General features: G+C 42.5%; 1 protein-coding gene across 7 annotated transcripts in view; it reads left to right on the top strand.

Moving 5' to 3' along the window:
- The window catches only part of LOC109879868 (regulator of G protein signaling 3), a 187426-nt gene that overhangs the window by 81604 nt on the left and 85822 nt on the right, over window positions 1-20000 (top strand). Inside the window, exon 1 of one of the 7 annotated variants that reach the window (XM_031803163.1) lies at window positions 11785-11932. The exons of the other annotated variants lie outside the window; for them this stretch is intronic. Within the exon in view, the coding sequence (XP_031659023.1) occupies window positions 11906-11932 (27 nt within the window). The 5' untranslated portion in view covers window positions 11785-11905. Of the gene's footprint in view, window positions 1-11784; window positions 11933-20000 lie in introns of those variants that run through there. 7 annotated transcript variants of the gene reach the window in all.

The raw sequence follows: 20000 nt of genomic DNA, 5'->3' as shown, positions 1-20000 counted from the left end.
AATGGACACACACACACACACAGAGACATACACACACAGACATACACACACACACTCTCCACTCCACTAATATACTGTACCGACAAACTGATTACCAGCAGGCAGGTCAAACTCATGTTTCTCCTTCTTCTCTTCTGTTCATAACATAACATACGAGTGCAGAGCATTAGGGCTCTAATCATGTCCAGTCTCCCTGGGGCTCTATCATACACATATGTGTCCGCATCCAGAGGTGAATATGTCCTCTCCGAAAGAGGGATAGAGCACTTCAAAAGGTCTGAGAAAACAACAATAAAAATGCTCTGTCTACTTTCTCACACTTCTCAAAGCAGAGTGTATGATCTGGAGGCCAGGGTGAAAAGGTGGAGAGGTTTTGGTTTCTGTTTTCTGTGCTTTATGACAGTACAGTATGACAGTACAGTTGCATACAGTGTTTGGACATAATTCACTGCCGGATTCTTTATCCCCTCGTATGGTATTATTTTATTCCTTATCCACGTTTTAACAATTCACTGAACTTTGGATGATTGTGTTGAGGAGACCATTGGAGGAGAATGATAGCTCAATGTATGATCATATTGGTTGCAGTTGATGGATTCAGCTCGTTATTGTTAGTGCTGTGATGTGTGTGTGTGTGTGTGTGTGTAATCAAAGAGGATGAAATCTAAAATCAAACTCTAGCCATATTACATAATCAGCTGTATATATTACTTTACCTCTCCACTTACCTAAACTATCTACAGTATGTAGCCATGTGTGTGTGTGTGTGTGTGTGTGTGTGTGTGTGTGTGTGTGTGTGTGTGTGTGTGTGTGTGTGTGTGTGTGTGTGTGTGTGTGTGTGTGTGTGTGTGTGTGCGTGTGTGTGGTCCCTGGTTCAGTAACATAGCTAGAGTTTGACAGTAGATTTCATCCTCTTTGAAAACAAACACACACACACGTACGCATACAACATTTACTTCCTTTGATAATGGCTGGAGAGAGTGGAGCAGACATCCCATCACAAGACCTGATCCACAATATCTGTCTGTGTGTGTGTGTGTGTGATCAAAGAAATATAAAATCAAACTCTAGCCATATTACATAATCAGCTGAATACATTACTATGCCTCTCCACTTACCTAAACTATCTACAAGAAAAAGTATGTGAACCCTTTGGAAATAACTGGATTTCTTCATAAATTGGTCGTAAAATTTGATCTGATCTTCATCTAGGTCACAACAATAGACAAACACAGTCTGCTTAAACTAATAACACACAAACAATTATATGTTTTCATGTCTTTATTGAACACACCGTGTAAACATTCACAGTGAACGGTAGAAAAAGTATGTGAACGCTTGGATTTAATAACTGGTTGACAGTCCTTTAGCAGCAAAAACCTCAGCCAAACTTTTTCTGTAGTTGCGGATCAGACCTGCACAATGGTCAGGAGGAATTTTGGACCATTCCTCTTTACAAAACTGTTTCACTTTGGCAATATTCTTTGGGATGTCTGGTGTGAACTGCTCTCTTGAGGTCATGCCACAGCATCTCAATCGGGTTGAGGTCAGGACTCTGACTGGGTCACTTCAGAAGGCGTATTTCCTTCTGTTGAAGCCATTCTGTTGTTGATTTACTTCTGTGTTTTGGGTCGTTGTCCTGTTGCATCACCCAACTTCTGTTGAGCTTCAATTGGCAGACAGATGCAAAATGTCTTGATAAACTTGGGTATTCATTTTTCAATCGATGATAGCAAGCTGTCCAGGCCCTGAGGCAGCAAAGCAGCCCTAAACCATCATGCTCCCTCTACCATACTTTACATTTGGGATGAGGTTTTGTTGTTGGAGTGCTGTGCCTTTTTTTATCCACACATAGGGTTGTGTGTTCCTTCCAATCTGTCCACAGAATATTTTGCCAGTAGTGCTGTGGAACATTCAGGTGCACTTTTGCAAACTTCAGATGTACAGCAATGTTTTTTTTTGGACAGCAGTGGCTTCTTCCTTGGTGTCCTCCCATGAACATCATTCTTGTTTAGTGTTTAACACATCATAGCCTCGTCAACAGAGATGTTAGCATGCTCCAGAGATTTCTGTAAGTCTTTAGCTGACACTCTAGGATTCTTCTTAACCTCATTGAGCATTCTGCGCTGTGCTCTTGCGGTCATCTTTGCATGACGGCCAGTCCTAGGGAGAATAGCAACAGTGCTGAACAGTGCTTTCTCAATTTTTAGGGAATTTGTCTTACTGTGGACTGGTGAACATCAAGGCTTTTAGAGGTACTTTTGTAACCCTTTCCAGGTTTATGCAAGTCAACAATTCTTAATCTTAGGTCTTCTGAGAACTCTTTTGTGCGAGGCATGGTTCACATCAGACATCCAGGTAATTCACATACTTTTTCTTGACACTGTATGTAGCCATTTGTGTGTGTGTTTGTTTGTGTTTGTGTGTGTGTGTGTGTGTGGGGTCCCTGGTTATGTAAGGTGGGTGACATAAGCAGGACAGTCACAGGGATCTCACAGCCTGGAAATGTGTGTGTGTGTGTGTGTGTGTGTGTGTGTGTGTGTGTGTGTGTGTGTGTGCGCAAGGAGTGGGAAGGAGCACGTGCTTGCGCTCATTCACACACACACACGCACACACACACACACACACACACACACACACACACACACACACACACACACACACACACACACACACACACACACCCCTCTGCACTGTTTTCCGAATCCAAGCACACACACCACGCTACATATTATGCGTACATACACATAACTACACACAGTTTACTTTGAGTCACACAGTATGCTACGCACACTCCTAAACCCTACAATGTACACCACTGAACAGAGCAATGATACACACCAGTCTCATATAATGTGGTGGAATGGTAAGCTAGTTTTAAGATCTATATGTTGTTTGTGAATACTCTTGTCGTAAGTCTGTTAGCTAGTAGTGTCTGTGTGGGATGGGCTAAGCAATGATTTCTTTGTTCTTTTCCCGTATGAATTGCTGTCATGTACATTTTGAGAGCAACATTGTATTTGTTTGCAGAAGAGGTAGAGGTCTTAGATTGCATTGGCTGAGTACTTTGATTCTGCGGGAGAGAGCTGAATAAGTCCAGCAGCTATTTGTTGGCATTGACAATGTTATCTCAGACACTGCTACAGTACCTCTTCTCACTGTCTTATCCTCTTACCACAAAAACTGGCAACTGGCGGCCCTTTTGAAGGCCCTTGTATTATTTCCCACCTCCCCTCAACAAAATAATTAACCAGCATGTCTTTTTTTTTTTTGGAACTCAGTCGGGGTCTCAACTTAATGTTGAGAGTTATAATAGTAGAATACACAAGGTGCAAGTTAAAAATGTGGTTGTACATCTGCAGTTTTTCTCTTGTTATATCAGTCACTGATAGTCACTCAATTAGCCATGTCAGCTAACATTTTTTTAGATTTGTAAGTAGGTTTAGCGGCCAGCTATCTAAACTTGTTATCATGGTCATATTACTGACCTCGGGGCCCAGTTGATTTTGTTAGTCAGTCTCACTCAGATGTCATATTAAAAATGGCAAACCTTTCGCTCTACCCTGTGGCAAAATGAGTAGAATCGCATGAAATTAGTTATTAAATGGTAAACCTTTCTCTCTGCACCATGGCAAAATGTGTAGAATTGTATTAAATTGGATATGGTTACACAGACCCGTGAGCAACTGTGGCCTGCATGATGAGTTCAGTGGCTTCCACCCCCATCAATGTTGCCCATCCCTGCTCTACCACTTTCTCCTCATCCTCTTACTCAGTGTATGACCTCTCCGTCCCCTCTACTGAGTCCAGGTCCCCTCAGACCCCCATGTCCTTCTCTCTCTGATCTAGAGGACATCCTATTTTAGCAGCCGCTCCAAAAAGAACCAATCTAACCCAGATTCACATAGGAGACTGGAAATGTGTGTGTTTGTGTGTGTGTGTGTTTGGAAAGCGTCAAGTGTGTGTGAGCGAGAGAAAGCGAGGGAAAGCAAGAAGGTTTTAGAGTTGAAGGGATACGAGACGAAACGAGATTAAGAGAAGCTCTGACAAAATTGACTAGGCTGAAATATCCTCCCTTGACCTTGTGCGTTGTGGTTCTCAACCGGGTCACCATGGGTAACCTAGCAGATCGGGTTGGGACCAAGAAGAGGTTCATCAGGGGTGCAGACTCCCTCCAGAAGCACCTGCTCTCTGACTGCACAGACGTGAGTGAATCTGGTCAACACTTCTGCTTGGTTCAAGAGACTCTAGAGTTTATAGGGGGGAAACTGTTGTTTTGATTTAAGGTTCAATAAAGGTTGATTAGGATGAGCTTTTTGACTGTAAAGAATAGAATGTCTCTGGTCAACGGATCTGCTCAGGCTGCGTTTCAGAGCGTCGAGAGGAAACTAATTGGCGGTGATAATGTGGGTTCATCAACATCAGCGTTGGTGAAGGATGATGAACTAGTGGTGTGCTCATTACCTGTTCGAGTTGTACGTGTCCACGTAAAGTGGTTTGATGACGGTGTTGAAAGGTAGTTTTAGTAGCCTCCCACCCTCTTCTTCTCTCATGAGGACAGCCTGTGTGGAGTTTAGTTCACACTGTCAACCCCATAAAATGTTATTATCCATCATACTTCAACTACAGGTTGGTGTTCTGAATTGCCTGTGAAGTGGAAAGCTAATTATAACTATAGATGAGATACAGATGGTATTCTGCTATGCACTGTACATACAGAAGTATAGATCATTTTGTCCCTTGTGTGCTCAGTTAGATGTTGTCTATAGAGGACAAGCAGGGAGATATGGTTGGGTAGGTTACTTTCTAAGTGTAATCTAGTACAGGTACTAGTTACCTGTCCCAATTTTTTATCAGTAATGTAACTTTTGAATGACCTAAACCCAGTAACACAACCTGATTATGTTCTGTTTCTTTTGTTAAAAGGTATTAAAAGAAGACAAAAAGGATCCAGCAAACACATTTGGTGTGTCTGTCACGTTCTGACCTTAGTTCCTTTGTTAGGTCTTTGTTTTAGTATGGTCAGGGCGTGAGTTGGGTGGGTTGTCTATGTTCGTTTTTCTATAAATTGGGATTTCTGTGTTCGGCCTAGTATGGTTCTCAATCAGAGGCAGCTGTCAATCGTTGTCCCTGATTGAGAATCATACTTAGGTAGCCTGGTTTCACTTTTGAGTTGTGGGTGTTAGTCTTCCGTGTCAGTATTTGTTACCACACAGGACTGTTTATTCATGTTTATTGTTTTGTTCCAGTGTTCTGTTGTGTTTGATTAAACATTATGGACACTTGCCACGCTGCACATTGGTCCTCCAATCCTTCTCGCTACTCCTCAGGTGTGCCTCGTTAAAAGTTCATTTGTGGAATTTATTTATTTGTAATGTGTTTGAGTCAAACATTTGTGTTGTGACAAGGTAGGGGGGGTATACAGAAGATAGCCCTTTTTGGTAAAAGACCAAGTCCATATTATGGCAAGAACATCTCAAAAGGCAAAGAGAAATGACAGAACATCATTTATTTTTGCCATGAAGGTCAGTCAATACGTAACATTTCAGGAGCTTTGAAAGTATCTATAAGTGCAGTTGCAAGAACCATCAAGCACTATGATGAAACTAGCTTTCATGAGGACCCCCACAGGAAATGAAGACCCAGAGGTATCTCTGCTGCAGAAGATAGGTTCATTAGAGTTACCATCCTCAGAAATTGTTGCCCAAATCAATACTTCACAGAGTTCAAGTAACAGACACATCTCAATGTAACCCTCTCACCAGGCTCGAATTTGACTCTCACGATATTACCTTACATTTTCGAAGCACCACATCAAAAGAAATACAAATAATGAACCCCAATGAATCGTGCACAACCCATGTCCAAATTATTTCAAGCTTGTTTGTCCCGCTGGCGCGCGTTGGAGCTAAAAAAAAATACGACACACATAAAGTCCAGAAGCACCTCACCATTGTGGTTACTCACTACTCGTAGATATTCCCTCAGTAAAGTATGGCAGTTCCTTGCAGGTTTCCTCACAAGATCCACAGCAAGCACAGCTGTCAATGCAGACAGTACTCTTTAGCAGTAACCGATATCCCATGGGAACATGAACTCGTTAAGCTTTCCCAAACAATTCTCTCTCGGTTTCACACAATGCTAGGCTAACCTCAAGGCTGTCAAATATCTCCAGGATGAGACGGTAGTTTCAGTCTTTACTAAGTCTTTCTTATCAAAATTATAACTCTCTTATAAAATAAAATCATTATTTCTCTTCAAACTCGGGAGGTTACGGTTTTGTTCTACTTTTTATTGTCTTCTTTTATAATTATTCTTCACCAACGGTCATAATGTACTGTCCATCCTTTTCTCAAAGTCTCTCTCCCTCTCTTTTTTTCCCAGGCCTCCCATTAACCAGGTCCCCTCTCCCATTGGCCACAGCTTAACAAGCGACCTTATTGGTCAAAACTTAAACTTAAAAGTTAACCAAGCTATTCACTTATACCTTAAAGAAATATGTCTTCAAAAGAAATGCATTAACAACATTGCAATACGGGAACAATTCAATCACCTTTTAAATATAAAACCAATTAATTATAACAAATAAACTCAAAACTTGGTTTTAACAAGAATAAACTCAATACTTGGTTTTAACAAGGGTATTACATTAACATTAACTGTTCAGAGGAGGCTGCGTGAATCAGTCCTTCATGGTAAAATAACTACAAAGAAACCACAACTAAAGGACACCAATAAGAAGAAGAGAGACTTGCTTGGGCCAAGAAACACGAACAATGGACATTAGACCAGAGGAAATCTGTCATTTTGTCTGATTAGTCCAAATTTTAGATTTTTGGTTCCAACCGCCATGTCTTTGTGAGATGCAGAATAGGTGAACGGATGATTTTTGCATGTGTGTTTCCCACCTTGAAGCATGGAAGAGGAGGTGTGATGTGTGGGGGTGCTTTGCTGGTGACACTGTCTGTGATTTATTTAGAATTCAAAGCACACTTAACCAGCATGTCTTCCACAGCATTCTGCAGCAATACGCCATCCCATCTGGTTTGCGCTTAGTGGGACTATCATTTGTTTTTCAACAGGAAAATAACCCAAAACTCACCTCCAGGCTGTGTAATGGCTATTTGACCAAGTATAGTGATGGAGTGCTGCATCAGATGACCTGGTCTCCACAATCACCTGACCTCAACCCAATTGAGATGGTTTGGGATGAGTTGGACTGCAGAGTGAAGGAAAAGCAGCAAAGACGTGCTCAGCATATGTGGGAACTCCTTCAAGACTGTAAGAAAAGCATTCCAGGTGAAGTTGCCAAGAGTGTGCAAAGCTGTCATCAAGGCAAAGGGTGGCTATCTGAAGAAATATATTTGGCTAGATTTGTTGTACACTTTTTTGGTTACTACATGATTGTATATGTGTTATTTCATAGTTTTGATGTCTTCACTACTATTCTACAATGTAGAAAATAGAAAAAAATAAAGAATGAGTTGGTGTGTCCAAACTTTTGACTGGTACTGTATATTTTCAAAATATATATATGGGAGATTGGAAATGATGCAGACAATTACATTGATAGAAGCCACAATATGTCTGCAATATTAAAGCTGATCTACCCCCCCCCCCCATATAAAAAGAAAGGAAATGTGTGACAGGACTGAGGCTTCTAGCCTCCCACACATAATGCTGCTTTCTGTCCCTAACACTAAAAGTAAAAGTCAATCTAAATAATAGAAAAACAAAATAGAAATGTTTTTATCAAACTGAAACTGTATAAAAATTAGTCAATCCTGTCTGAAATAGAACTGGAACTAAACTGAATTTCAAATAAAATCTAAAAACTAAAATTACACAATGATAACAACATTGGTTCCTGTCTTTAATGCTGAATTGAATGTCATTGAGAAAACAGAAAGGTGTCCTCATATTTCTTTCCCGCCAAAATCCTTTCTGAATTTCAAAGTAAACATCTAGTTTTTCAAAGGTTTCTGTAATATGCTTTTTGTTGTTGCTGGTAACGTAAGTGATTAAAGATACAGTTTATTTGTGATCAGATTATATTTAACTGATTACATGCAATCACTTATTCGCCCAACCCTGCTGATAGGCCCAACACAATCATCAAATTTACCTAGGTGACAAATGAAGACGGAAGTATCACCAACAATGACCAAACACAGTATTAATGATGACTAATGCGGGTATTACTTATCTAAATACAGTCTTTATCAAGTATCGCATGTTGGACTTAGCCTGACAATTGTATCTGATTGCATTAACTGATCGTACCATCAATCCCTTTGAGACTACTGAGTCTTGCTCTGTTGGAATGAGTGATGAATGGAGGAGACGTGGCAGATAGAGGTGGCAGATAGATAGAGAGATGAAGTAGATAAAGTAGGTGTCCTCACAATGTAAAACGCATGACTAAGCTGGTATGACAGTGAGGGAGTTTTTACTTTAGCTTTCAGATGGGATACTGTGCATACAAACAGTCCTTTTTGTGTGATCTATTTGCAGAAAAGAAGGTCAAATTAATCACGGGCCACTTTTGGGTGTGACGTTTGTATGCTTGGGGCATAGCTGTGACACTAGTTCCACGTGATGATGTCCTAAAAGTCCAACAGACAACATTTTTACTTACTTCGTTAACATGGGCTGCAAGGATTTTTCCATCTGTGCGTGTGCCTGCCTTTGCATATGTATGTGGGTGTATGCACGTCTGCGTGTCTGCGTCTGCTTGAATGTGTCTATATCTTCCCACTCCAAGACGTTTCCATCACAGTTGACAACTCCACAGTTCCACCTCTGAGAGAGCAAAGAACCTTGGAGTGACCCTGGACCACACCCTGTCATTCTCCACAAACATCAAAGCAGTGACTCGCTCCTGCAGGTTAATGCTCTACAACATCCGTAGAGTACGACCTTTCCTCACATAGAAAGTTGAGCAGGTCCTAATCCAGGCACTTCTCGTCTCCCGTCTGGACTACTGCAACTCTCTGATGGCTGGGCTCCCCGCTTGTGCCATCAAACCCCTGTAATTTAACCAGACTGCCGCAGTGTTCAACCTTCCCAAGTTCTCCCATGTCACCCTGCTCCTTTGCACACTACACTGGCTCCCAGTCAAAGCTTGCAAACGTTACAAGACCATGGTGCTTGCCAGCGGAACAGCAAGAGGAGCTGCCTCTCGCTACCTTCAGGTTATGCTCAAACCCAACACCCCAACTCGAACACTCTGTTCTACCACCTCTGGTCTATTGGCCCTCGCACCACCATGAGGGGTCAGCTCCCACTCAGCCCAGTCAAAGCTCGTCTCTGTCCTGGCACCCAAATGGTGGAACGAGCTTCCCCCTGACCCTAGAACAGCAGAGTCCCTGCCCATCTTCCAAAAACGTCTGAAACCATACCTCTTCAAAGAATATCTCAAATAAGACATCTCAGACTCACTTTCTGCACACCTGTGTTTTTGCGAATAAACTCCTCCAACGACTCCATGATATGCAGCCTGTCATCCTCAGACAAGGGGGGGCTGAGCGGTATCCACCCTGTGGTTGTTGTCAGCGAAACTGTGTTCTTTATGGTGGCAATCAATAACAGGGCAATGTCAGGGCCCTCCTCGCCTGGTCTGATTGCACTGAGAACTGCTTTGCTATCTCTTTGTCACTGTACTGGGGCCGGGACTGATAGACTGTGTGGCTCAATCTCAAGTTTAATATGCTGGGAGAGATAGATTGGGCAGCCCTAACAGCGCCCATACATCAACTTGTAATGACATAAAGACTTCACTCTCAGTGGGATGATTGAGATCTTTGGCTTCAATAGCCTCCTCAGATCTAGCCTCCTAGATCAACTCAACTTTTCGTCTGATAAAGAAATTAAAGAAATTAAAGAAATGATGACTGTGCTAAAGTACTTTTGTGAGTTTGGGTAATGCTGTCCAACTTTTCCTTCACTTAATAAAGCAGAATTACAGTGTTTGAAATTTAAACAGTGATAATAGTTTACTTTAGTTGAGCTCTGTGAGGGAACTGTTCGGAAATGATACATACCATATGACATTACTCAAGGCCAGTAATATGCTTATCACTCTCCCTAATGGCTATCTGGAGGCCTGTATAGGCCTAGAGCTCCAGTAATGTCCCTCCCTGTGCCACACATCTTTGTCTGGGCATGCATTAAAGAAGCACTGGTGTAAGCCCCAGACCAAACATCCACTCTCGGAACCAACACAAAAATAGATGAAAGAGTGTGGGAATTATGATGTTGATGAGAAGGAATCAAACATCTCTCTGTTGTCTGTTTGTTTACAAAAATAATCAACTTTTTGTTTAGTCTGAAATGTTTTTAATATATAATAATTTGAGTCATTTGATCATGTGTTAGATTCCAATGTACTGTATGCTATTTCATAGAGCTCTGATAAGGGCTCCATTTTGAAGGGGAAAACTACCCAGACTAGTTTGACCTTGATTCTATAAGAGTGGCTACCTTAGAGACCAACTACTGTAGAAGCTCAAGACCAAGGTCAGCTATTTCTAGCCTCCTCATCAGATATACTCTAAAATTAACCTGTGTGTTTGTGTGTGTGTGTGTGTGTGTGTGTGTGTGTGTGTGTGTGTGTGTGTGTGTGTGTGTGTGTGTGTGTGTGTGTGTGTGTGTGTGTGTGTGTGTGTGTGTATATGTGTGAGTTAGAGATGCTTTGAACACCCCAGGAATCTTTGAAAACCACTGGTATTCAATTTAGCTGAGCAACAATAGACACACAGCGTAACTCTATAGAGCTCTGTAGAGCAATTCAATTGAAGTTATCCCACCAATGCATAACCTATGTCCGGAATGCTATTATCATAGTCTATATGCCTTTCACTATTTTCATTTGACTCATACATAACACACAACACATGGTACACATGGATTAACCCAGCTCCTGTAGTGGGTCCTCATGATCCCCATTTCAGCACCCCCACACTGAGTATGTCTAACACGGTTACGTAGCGGGGCATGGGAACCAGAGCACCATAGTGAGAACCGTCTTTCATCGTCTGAACTTTAACCTCATCTACCCTGTGTCTGGACTCACTGGACATTGTGACCTAATCACTTCGAGGAGGAGACTATGAGGCAAGGGAGAATGAGGGAGAGAGAGAGAGAGGGAGGGGGACAGAGAAGAGAGAGAGTGGGAGGGAGAGTAGAGAGAGAGCGGAAGGGAGGGAGAGACAGTGAGAGAAGAGGAAGAGAGAGAGAGAGGGAGAGAGAGAGAGAGCGAGCAAGAGAGAGACAGAGCGAGAGGAGGGGGTGCGAGAAGGAGAGATAAAGAAAGAAAGTATATGTTATGGCATATGTTTCTAAATCAGACGGTTTACACAGTAATGTAGGCCTATTCTCTAATCTGTACTTTCTAATCTGTTCCCGTGTGACCGACAAGTTAGGGCAAGTGACATGGGAGCTAAAAGTGACATGGGGGCTTGTTTACTGGTCGCTCGTTCACTGGTCGCTCGTTCACACGGGGTTAGCTCATTAAATGTTGGCTATTTTAAGCATTAGATTAGTCTTTCTTTAGCCTGTTCACTGGTAGCTCATCTATAACAGTACTGTACATCACATTGTACAGTTGTGGCTTGTGGAGGGATAGATAAAATTAGCACTAGTACAGTACTGATAGCCCATTGATGATATTTGTGTTTAGGAGTACAGTATAGTACAGTACAGAAAGCTAGCTAAGCACTAGTGGGAACTGAGATACAGTAGTAGTGTGGCAGGTTATCATAGCATGTTCAGTCCCACTTGGTGGTTCGGGAGTGATGGGGTTGTGACAGTGCTTTGTTTTTCAATGACTATGTGAGCTGCTGCACTACTACACGGGGACTGGACACATAAACAGGCATCGAAGCTCTGAGGAGCGTGACACCAGATGACACTCATCGTGGATGGAGATGACGTGAGTGTTTCTTAAAGCTGAACTCCATTGAATAGTGCTTTGACGGAAATGTTTCTGTTGAGCGGCAATGCTGTTTGATTGGTTGATGAGCAGGTGTTTTTAGTTGATGGGATACAACATACATACTATCTAGGAAAGGAATAACAAATCCACCTTCAATTTATCCCAATTCAATCCCTTACTGCAAAGCCATTACCTATTTTCACCTGGTGCCTTTGCTTCGCTTAAATCCCAATGAACAGCAGATTAGTAGCACTCAGGAGACATCAGCTTGTCATCAGCATTCATGCAGTGACCTACATTGCCTCTCTGGTTGGCATACTACGCTGCCATACCCAGCCTGCCAGGCTGATAGGGATGTCATCATCTCTGCCGTTCATTCTCTGTTGTAAAAGGTTCTCCAGAGCATAGCCAGAGTTGTATATCTAGTATTATAAACTTGGTGGTTTGAGCCCTGAATGCTGATTGGCTGACAGCTGTTGTATATCAGATCTTATACAACGGCTGGGTCTAATCTTGATTGCTGATTGGTTATCAGCAATCAATTGGTCCTATAGTAATGAACGTCTTGGGAGTCGGAACGAGACAGACAGGCAGGCAGCGTTTCATCGAAATCATGATTCAGCTGGCATAATTTTTATGGATATATACAAATAAATGTAAATTGAAAAAAGGTAAAACGAAACAAAGTGCAATTGGTTGCAGTCTTTCCAGCTTCAGTTTGAAGTGATTGTGTTGTTGCCTAGCTCCTCTGAACAACAGTGTCCTGATGAGAAAGCAGGCACAATCACACCTCTTTAGCTCATAGTTATGGATGTATCCAAATAAATGTCACAAGAAAACAGCTTAAACAAATGCAAACACTTTTGGCAGGGATTACAGCCTTGAGTCTTCTTGGCTATGATGCTGCAAGCTTGGCACACCTGTATTTGGGGAGTTTCTCTCATTCATCTCTGCAGATCCTCTCAAACTCTGTCAGGTTGGATGGGGAGCGTCGCTGCACAGCTATTTTCAGGTCTCTCCAAAGATGTTCGATCGGGTTCAAGTCCGGGCTCTGGCTGGGCCACTCAAGGACATTCAGAGACCACTACTGCATTGTCTTGGCTGTGTGCTTAGGGTCGTTCCTGTTGGAAGATGAACCTTCGCCCCAGTCTGTGGTCCTGAGCACTCTGGAGAAGGTTTTCATCAAGGATCTCTCTGTACTTTGCTCCCTTTGATCCTGACTAGTCTACCAGTCCCTGACACTGAAAAACATCCCCACAGCATGATGCTGCCACCACCATGCTTCACTGTAGGGATGGTGCCATGTTTCCTCCAGATGTGATGCTTGGCAAAGTGTTCAATCTTGGTTTCATCAGACCAGAGAATCTTGTTTCTCATGGTCTGAGAGTCCTTTATGTGCCTTTTGGCAAACTCCAAGCGGGCTGTTATGTGATTTTTACTGAGGAGTGGCTTCCATCTGGCCACTCTACCATAAAGGCCTGATTGGTGGAGTGCTGCAGAGAGGAACTCTGGGGCTCTGTCAGAGTGATCTCTCAATCTCTCCCGATTGCTCAGTTTGACCGGGCAGCCAGCTCTTCTTCCGTTTAAGAAGGATGGAGGCCACTGTGTTCTTGGGAGACTTTCAATGCTGCAGAAATATTTTGGTGCTATACCCTTCCCACATCTTCGCCTGGACACAATCCTGTCTCAGAGCTCTACGGGCAATTCCTTCAACCTCATGGCTTGGTTTTTGCTCTGACATGCACTGTCAATTGTGGGACCTTATATAGACAGGTGTGTGCCTTTCCAAATCATGTCCAATCAATTTCATTTACCACAAGTGGACTCCCATCAAGTTGTAGAAACATCTCAAGGATGATCAATGGAAACAGGATGCACCTGGGCTCTGAATATTTATGTAAATAATGTTAAACCAGTTTTCGCTTTGTCATTATGGGGTATTGTTTGTAGACTGATGAGGAATTTACTTTATTTGATACATTTTTGAATAAGGCTGTAACTTAAAAAGAAAAAAGTAAAGGGTTCTGAATACTTTCCAAATGCACTGTACCGTGTGTGCTGGCGTAGTCCACACTAAGGTGAGCATTGTTGACAGGAGGCCAGAGATCCATCTGCCAGATGGCTCTGGGGGAGGGTTCTAACTAGCGAGCAATTTAATCAATCTGATTACAGGGAAATGCTGCCTGTATTTTTAGCCACTCTAAGGCAGGCCAGTGGCCATTCATTAAGTTGTGTCTCGTTTGCTCTTGTGTTATCACTTGAATGTGGGTATGTAAGAATAAACATTGAGGTAGAGGCATAGGAGACTTAAAGAGAGTTGGGCAAATAGGTTGATCTTCCAAATGGGTACACATTGAGTTATACTGACTACCTGTACTGCATTTCAGTTTTGTTTTGCACAAGCATGTGTCCGAAGCATGTGGTTGCAATGCATTGGACAACATACAAAAACTTGGCTTGGAATTAAGATGCCAACACAAACGACAGTTTACCAAACTGTTCATCAATGGTTTATCAATGGTATGGTTTAGCGATATGCCGGGTAGAAGCTGTAGCAGGGGCTGGAGAATGTGTGCCCTGGTGTGTCTCGGGCCAGGGGTTTTGGGATGGAGAAGCCCCAGGGGAGAAGCCCCAGGGGAGAAGCCCCAGGGGAGAAGCCCCAGGGGAGTAACCCCAGGGGAGAAGCCCCAGGGGAGAAGCCCCAGGGCAGAAGCCCCAGGGGAGAAGCCCCAGGGGAGAAGCCCCAGGGGAGAAAACCCAGGGGAGAAGCCCCAGGGGAGAAGCCCCAGGGGAGAAGCCCCAGGGGAGAAGCCCCAGGGGAGAAGCCCCAGGGCAGCAACCAGATGCCACTTATGGAGGAGGAGCAATATGACCTTAACATGGAGGTCCCTACAGACTGGCTACTCTGGAATATGTAGGATTCTGATGAATCTCTTGTCATTCTCCAGGGATTCAAGTCCTCAGTTCAACAGAGCATGGTGTTCTGTCCAAGTTGTTGTCTTTTCACTCAGTCATGGATCTAAGTTTTAAGGTTGTTCTGCATTGCAGCAAGTTGAGATGACATTTTTTAACTACACTTTGTGACAAATGTATTTTGTAAAACACTACTCAAATTACATTTGATTTGAAGTGTATTTATAGGGGGATGGTTTACCATGTGTTTGACTGGGCTCGATTTATCTAGAAGAGGGATGCCAACATTCTTGGACCCTGAGCTAGCTAGCTACTCATGCAATGGTATTGTCCTTCACAGATACTGCCTGCCGTTGTGGCAGTGCCCTAGAAAATGCTCCAGCCTGCCAAGACTGTGGTCAGCCGCAAACTGTCAACACTCCACTCATAGTCTTGTGAGGTTTTTCATCGATGCTGACTTGAGTAATGAGTTTGAGGTAACTGCGATGAAAAATACCACAAATAGTTGGGATGGCGTGTAATAAAAAGTAGGGGAGATTGACAGCGTAATATTATATCATTAGGAGCAATTTGAGAAAAACTAGGCTATGAAAAGTATATTAAAAGCCATGTGCTTAGCAGTATGTCACTCTCTGCCTCTCTTTCTCTCTCTCCTCTCATAGACATGTTTCTACCCTCCCTCCCTTCTGTGCTGCAGAGGAAGTGTGTCATGTCAGTGAGTGGGTCATGGCCAGAGCCTGGTGCGTCTCCCAGACCCATATACAGTATTTAGAAGGTTGGGGCAACTTTTAGAATTAGGAATATTCTTCTAATTCTAGACAGTCAGTGTAAATGGAGAGCTAACATGGCTGCCATATCATTTTGTAGTGTCATATACATTATAATGCAGAAATCTCAATGGCCTATCTCTCTAAATACATAGAATAGGTCAACACACTTCCTCCCAGACAGTGCAGGAATGTGTCCCTAGTAGCTATGAATCATAATACTCCAGGTTCACTGCATGGGCGTCACACACTCCAAACTATACTCCAATGGAGTGGGGTGTAGTCTCAGCTGATGCCGTTGTTGTTATTTTTTCATTATTGTGAATGTTAATGTGTCACATTCATTTATTCAAATATAATTAAATTGGGCTTCTTTCGAGGCTGCATGCAGCCTTATTTGGGCACATGTGAGCCCTTACTAGAGGAGGATATGTGCATGCATGTTGATGTGATTGCGTGAATGTAATTATGCCTGTGTCAGTATTTACAGTACTGGGCGGTGTGCGCGCTCCGCTGGGTCATTGGGCTGCTCCATGGCAGCTGTGTTTCTGTGCTGTGAGGCTGTGGGGCTGTGGGGAGTTGTCAGTCACAGCGGAAGTATCTATCTATCAGTGAGAGAATGCAGTCACTGTGGCCTGTCCACACTAAATGTGGCTCCTACCATGGCGATGTCACTTCACACAATCCTACCAGACACAGCCAATGACAGGGCTCATTGGAGTCAGTCTGAGAAGGGGAGACAGAGAAACTGAGCTGTTTGGTTTATGCAGTACATTGCTCTTATACTGCAGGGCACAACTGGCAATTTAAGTGTGTGATATGGGAAGGTTTATACACCTCTACTTTATATGCAGTAGCTCCACTAGTACTCCCCTAGTAAGGAAGCAAGGTGGCTAGGGACACAACCCTATACTTCAGGGCCAAAGCAGAAGCTACTTGTTCACTTCTAAAGGTCGATGAGGGACTAACTACATGCTCACATTTAAGCGTCTGACCGGGAACCACTTTTTCACTCCTTAAAGTGTGAGTGGGGACATTTACCTAACTGTTAAGGCCTGTGTGGTGCAGAGTTTGATTGGCACCTGTGGTGCAGGACATGACTGTTTGGCTCCTGACCTCTTCATTACGTCTCAGTGATGGATACAACAGAATATCGCTATTCATTTTTGCTTGCTTTCAAACATTTTGTCCATTTTATCATTATTTTGAGTGAGGAGAAACATCCATTCAGTTTAATAAATGGTCGTGCTGCCAGTAGGAATGTCTCTCTCTTTCAATACTATGTCTGTCTTTCTGATTCATTTCTCTGACAATTTCCCTCGTTCTTTCTTTCCTTAATGTTGTATCTTTGTCTCGCTTTCTCTTTAGTTTTTTTCTTCCACTATTTTCTTTCTTTCTCTCCTCTATGGATGCATTATCAGCATCTCTAGCTTGGAGGAGTACAGCTGCACACTGTGTGTGTGGAGCTGTGGTAGTCACATCACATAGACAGTATCTCTGCCTGTAGGCTTTCGCAACTTCTTAAATAATTCTCCCCGTGTCAGGGGAGTCTGGCTTTGACAGTGAAAAAGCATCACAGTTCCAAATACATTAGACTGCAATACTATGTCTGACAATGACAACGTCGGATAACAAAGTCTTTCCCACAGGAGATAAACATTTCCCAACATCAAAGAACAGTAGTGAAAGGCAGTGGACTGCTTAGTGACAGACGTCAGACCAGGGCAGAGTTACTGTAGCTCCAACACAATCCTTCAGGACTCCAGTTAATCTCCGAGGACTTCAGAAAAAAATTGAAAAAGCTCTAAAAGTAACCCATGCTGCCAAAGACATCTCTGCACAAATGTTTTCCTTCCAGACGGAAGTGAAATCATAAGAGAGAAAGAAAACGGAGTGAATAGAAGAAATAAACAGCTGAGTGTAGAGAAATGACTTTCATGTAGCATTCACTCCAGGGAATGAATGGAACTGAAATGATCTTACCTGAGCCAGTCATCTGTCTGTGAGAGTCTGGTTCTCTGCCAAGCTGGAGATGAAACTTGTTTAGCCTTTTACGGAGTTTCTGAGTAATCTTCACATGTGAACCACTGTATGTGGGCATATGAATGCCATCCGCAACTTGCATTCCCTAAAGGTGATTGATTGGTCATTTTGATTTGGTCAATAGCCTTGTATGTATGTGTGTGTGTCGTGTTGTGTAGCATTGTGTGTGTCTTAGTGATCGTGATGGCAGTTGAGGTGGTGGTGGGGAGATTGGTCCATGTCAAATGCTAAATAGGAAACATTAGGAATGCTTCTAAGTGTTTCGCAGAAAAACACACGAGGGAGACTCAACAGATCACAATGCATTGAGCCTATTCAAGACCACAGGCTTTCCTCCCAGTTATTCTGTTGCTGCAGTGCCCTTTAGTAGACTATGTCTTTGTACAGATCCACTGTAGTTAATCGAAGAGGTTACACCATTACGTAACTTACAAAATCTGTACACGTACACACACACCACGTACTGAGCCCTTTACACTCGCAACCCGTATGTATATGGGTAGAAAATAGCAAATTTGGTCCCTGGTAAGTACCTACATTGGAACACAGCGGCTGTAAAATAACATGATGTACATGACATCAGAGCTCGGGGTCTCTGCTTTACGTATGAGACTCTCATCTCTCATCCGTTTTGCTTTACGACCCTCACAACCGTTTTGGGACTCGTCTGAATTCGGTACAGCAGATCTGCCAACTACTTTCTGTAGCATCCGAACAGTTTGAGCTGCACATAAATATGACACCCCTGTGGAAATATAGATGTTGGTTGTTTTGCTCTAGGACGCTCACAGGCTCACAAGACTAGTCTGAAGGTCCCCTGGTAACAGTTGGAAAATGTTATGGAAGTACAGTGTATATGGAGACAGTTTAGAGGCAAAAATAAGGGGTTAAATGCATTTTTAAAAATCCAGATCCTTGTTATATCTCTCAGATATATGTTGTCCCATGTAGTGAATATGATATTCAATGTGTTTGTAGGGGCTAATAGCAGTAACGGCCAAAATATTTTTCATCAAACAATTTATACATCAAGTGGTCTTAAACTCAAAAGCAAATAACAAATCAATCATTGGTGTGACAGTAAAATGTTTGGACACACCTACTCATTCAAGGGTTTTTCTTTATTTGTACTATTTTCTGCATGGTAGAATAATAGTGAAGACATCAAAACTATGAAATAACACATATGGAATCATGTAGTAACCAAAAAAGTGTTAAACAATTATTATTATTTTTTTTACATTTGAGATTCTTCAAGTAGCCACCCTTTGCCTTGATGACAGCTTACTCATGTCATTCTCTCAACCAGCTTCATGAGGTAGTCACCTGGAATACATTTCAATGTGTGAAAAGTTAATTTGTGGATTTTTTTCCATTCTTAATGCGTTTGAGCCAATCAGTTCTGTTGCGACAAGGTAGGGGTGATAAACAGAAGATAGCACTATTTGGTAAAAGACCAAGTCCATATTATGGCAAGAACAGTTCAAAAGGCAAAGAGAAACGACAGTCCATCATTACTTTTTGACATGAAGGTCAGTCAATACATAACATTTCAGGAGCTTTGAAAGTATCTATAAGTGCAGTTGCAAAAACTATCAAGCGTTATGATGAAACTGGCTCTCATGAGGACCACCACAGGAAAGGAAGACAGAGTTACCTCTGCTGCAGAGGATAAGCTCATTAGAGTTAACTGCACCTCGGATTGCAGCCCAAATAAATGCTTCACAGAGTTCAAGTAACAGACACATCCAAACATCAATTGTTCAGAGGAGACTGCGTGAATCAATCCTTCATGGTCGAATTGCTTCAAAGAAACCACTACTAAATGACACCAATAAGAAGAAGAGACTTGCTTGAGCCAAGAAACACATTAGAAAAGTACAAATTTGAGATTTTTGGTCCCAAAAGCTGTGTCGTTGTGAAATGCAGAGTAGGTGAACGGATGATCTATGTATGTGTGCTACATATCATTCCCATGATATACAAAGTATTCAATTTGCCCCGTATTTACAGAGAGAAGAAATACAGAAGGTGAAGCAAACATGTGATGCTAAAAACATTTTAAAAATGAAAAAATACTATACATGTTATGAGAGGGAATAAACAAGCTTACTAGGCCTATATATGGCTCCAAGTCACAATGGTCATGTATCACACCAAGAGGTTGTTCGTCTTTAATGAAGCACAGTAGTCAATAGCGCTATTACTGTTTGCTACTCCTCAGCAGCAGTAGAGTATGACACTTCTGGCTAAGCTCTTTTGTTAGTACTTATTCTCTTTCAAAGCATTCTCTGCACTCAAGATGCCCTGTGCTGCCTGGACTGTACCAGTGGGTCAGCGTA

This window comes from Oncorhynchus kisutch, linkage group LG23, assembly GCF_002021735.2.
Source record: "Oncorhynchus kisutch isolate 150728-3 linkage group LG23, Okis_V2, whole genome shotgun sequence".
NCBI classification, from domain to species: Eukaryota; Metazoa; Chordata; class Actinopteri; order Salmoniformes; family Salmonidae; genus Oncorhynchus; species Oncorhynchus kisutch.
This window is presented reverse-complemented; position numbering and strand designations above follow the sequence as displayed.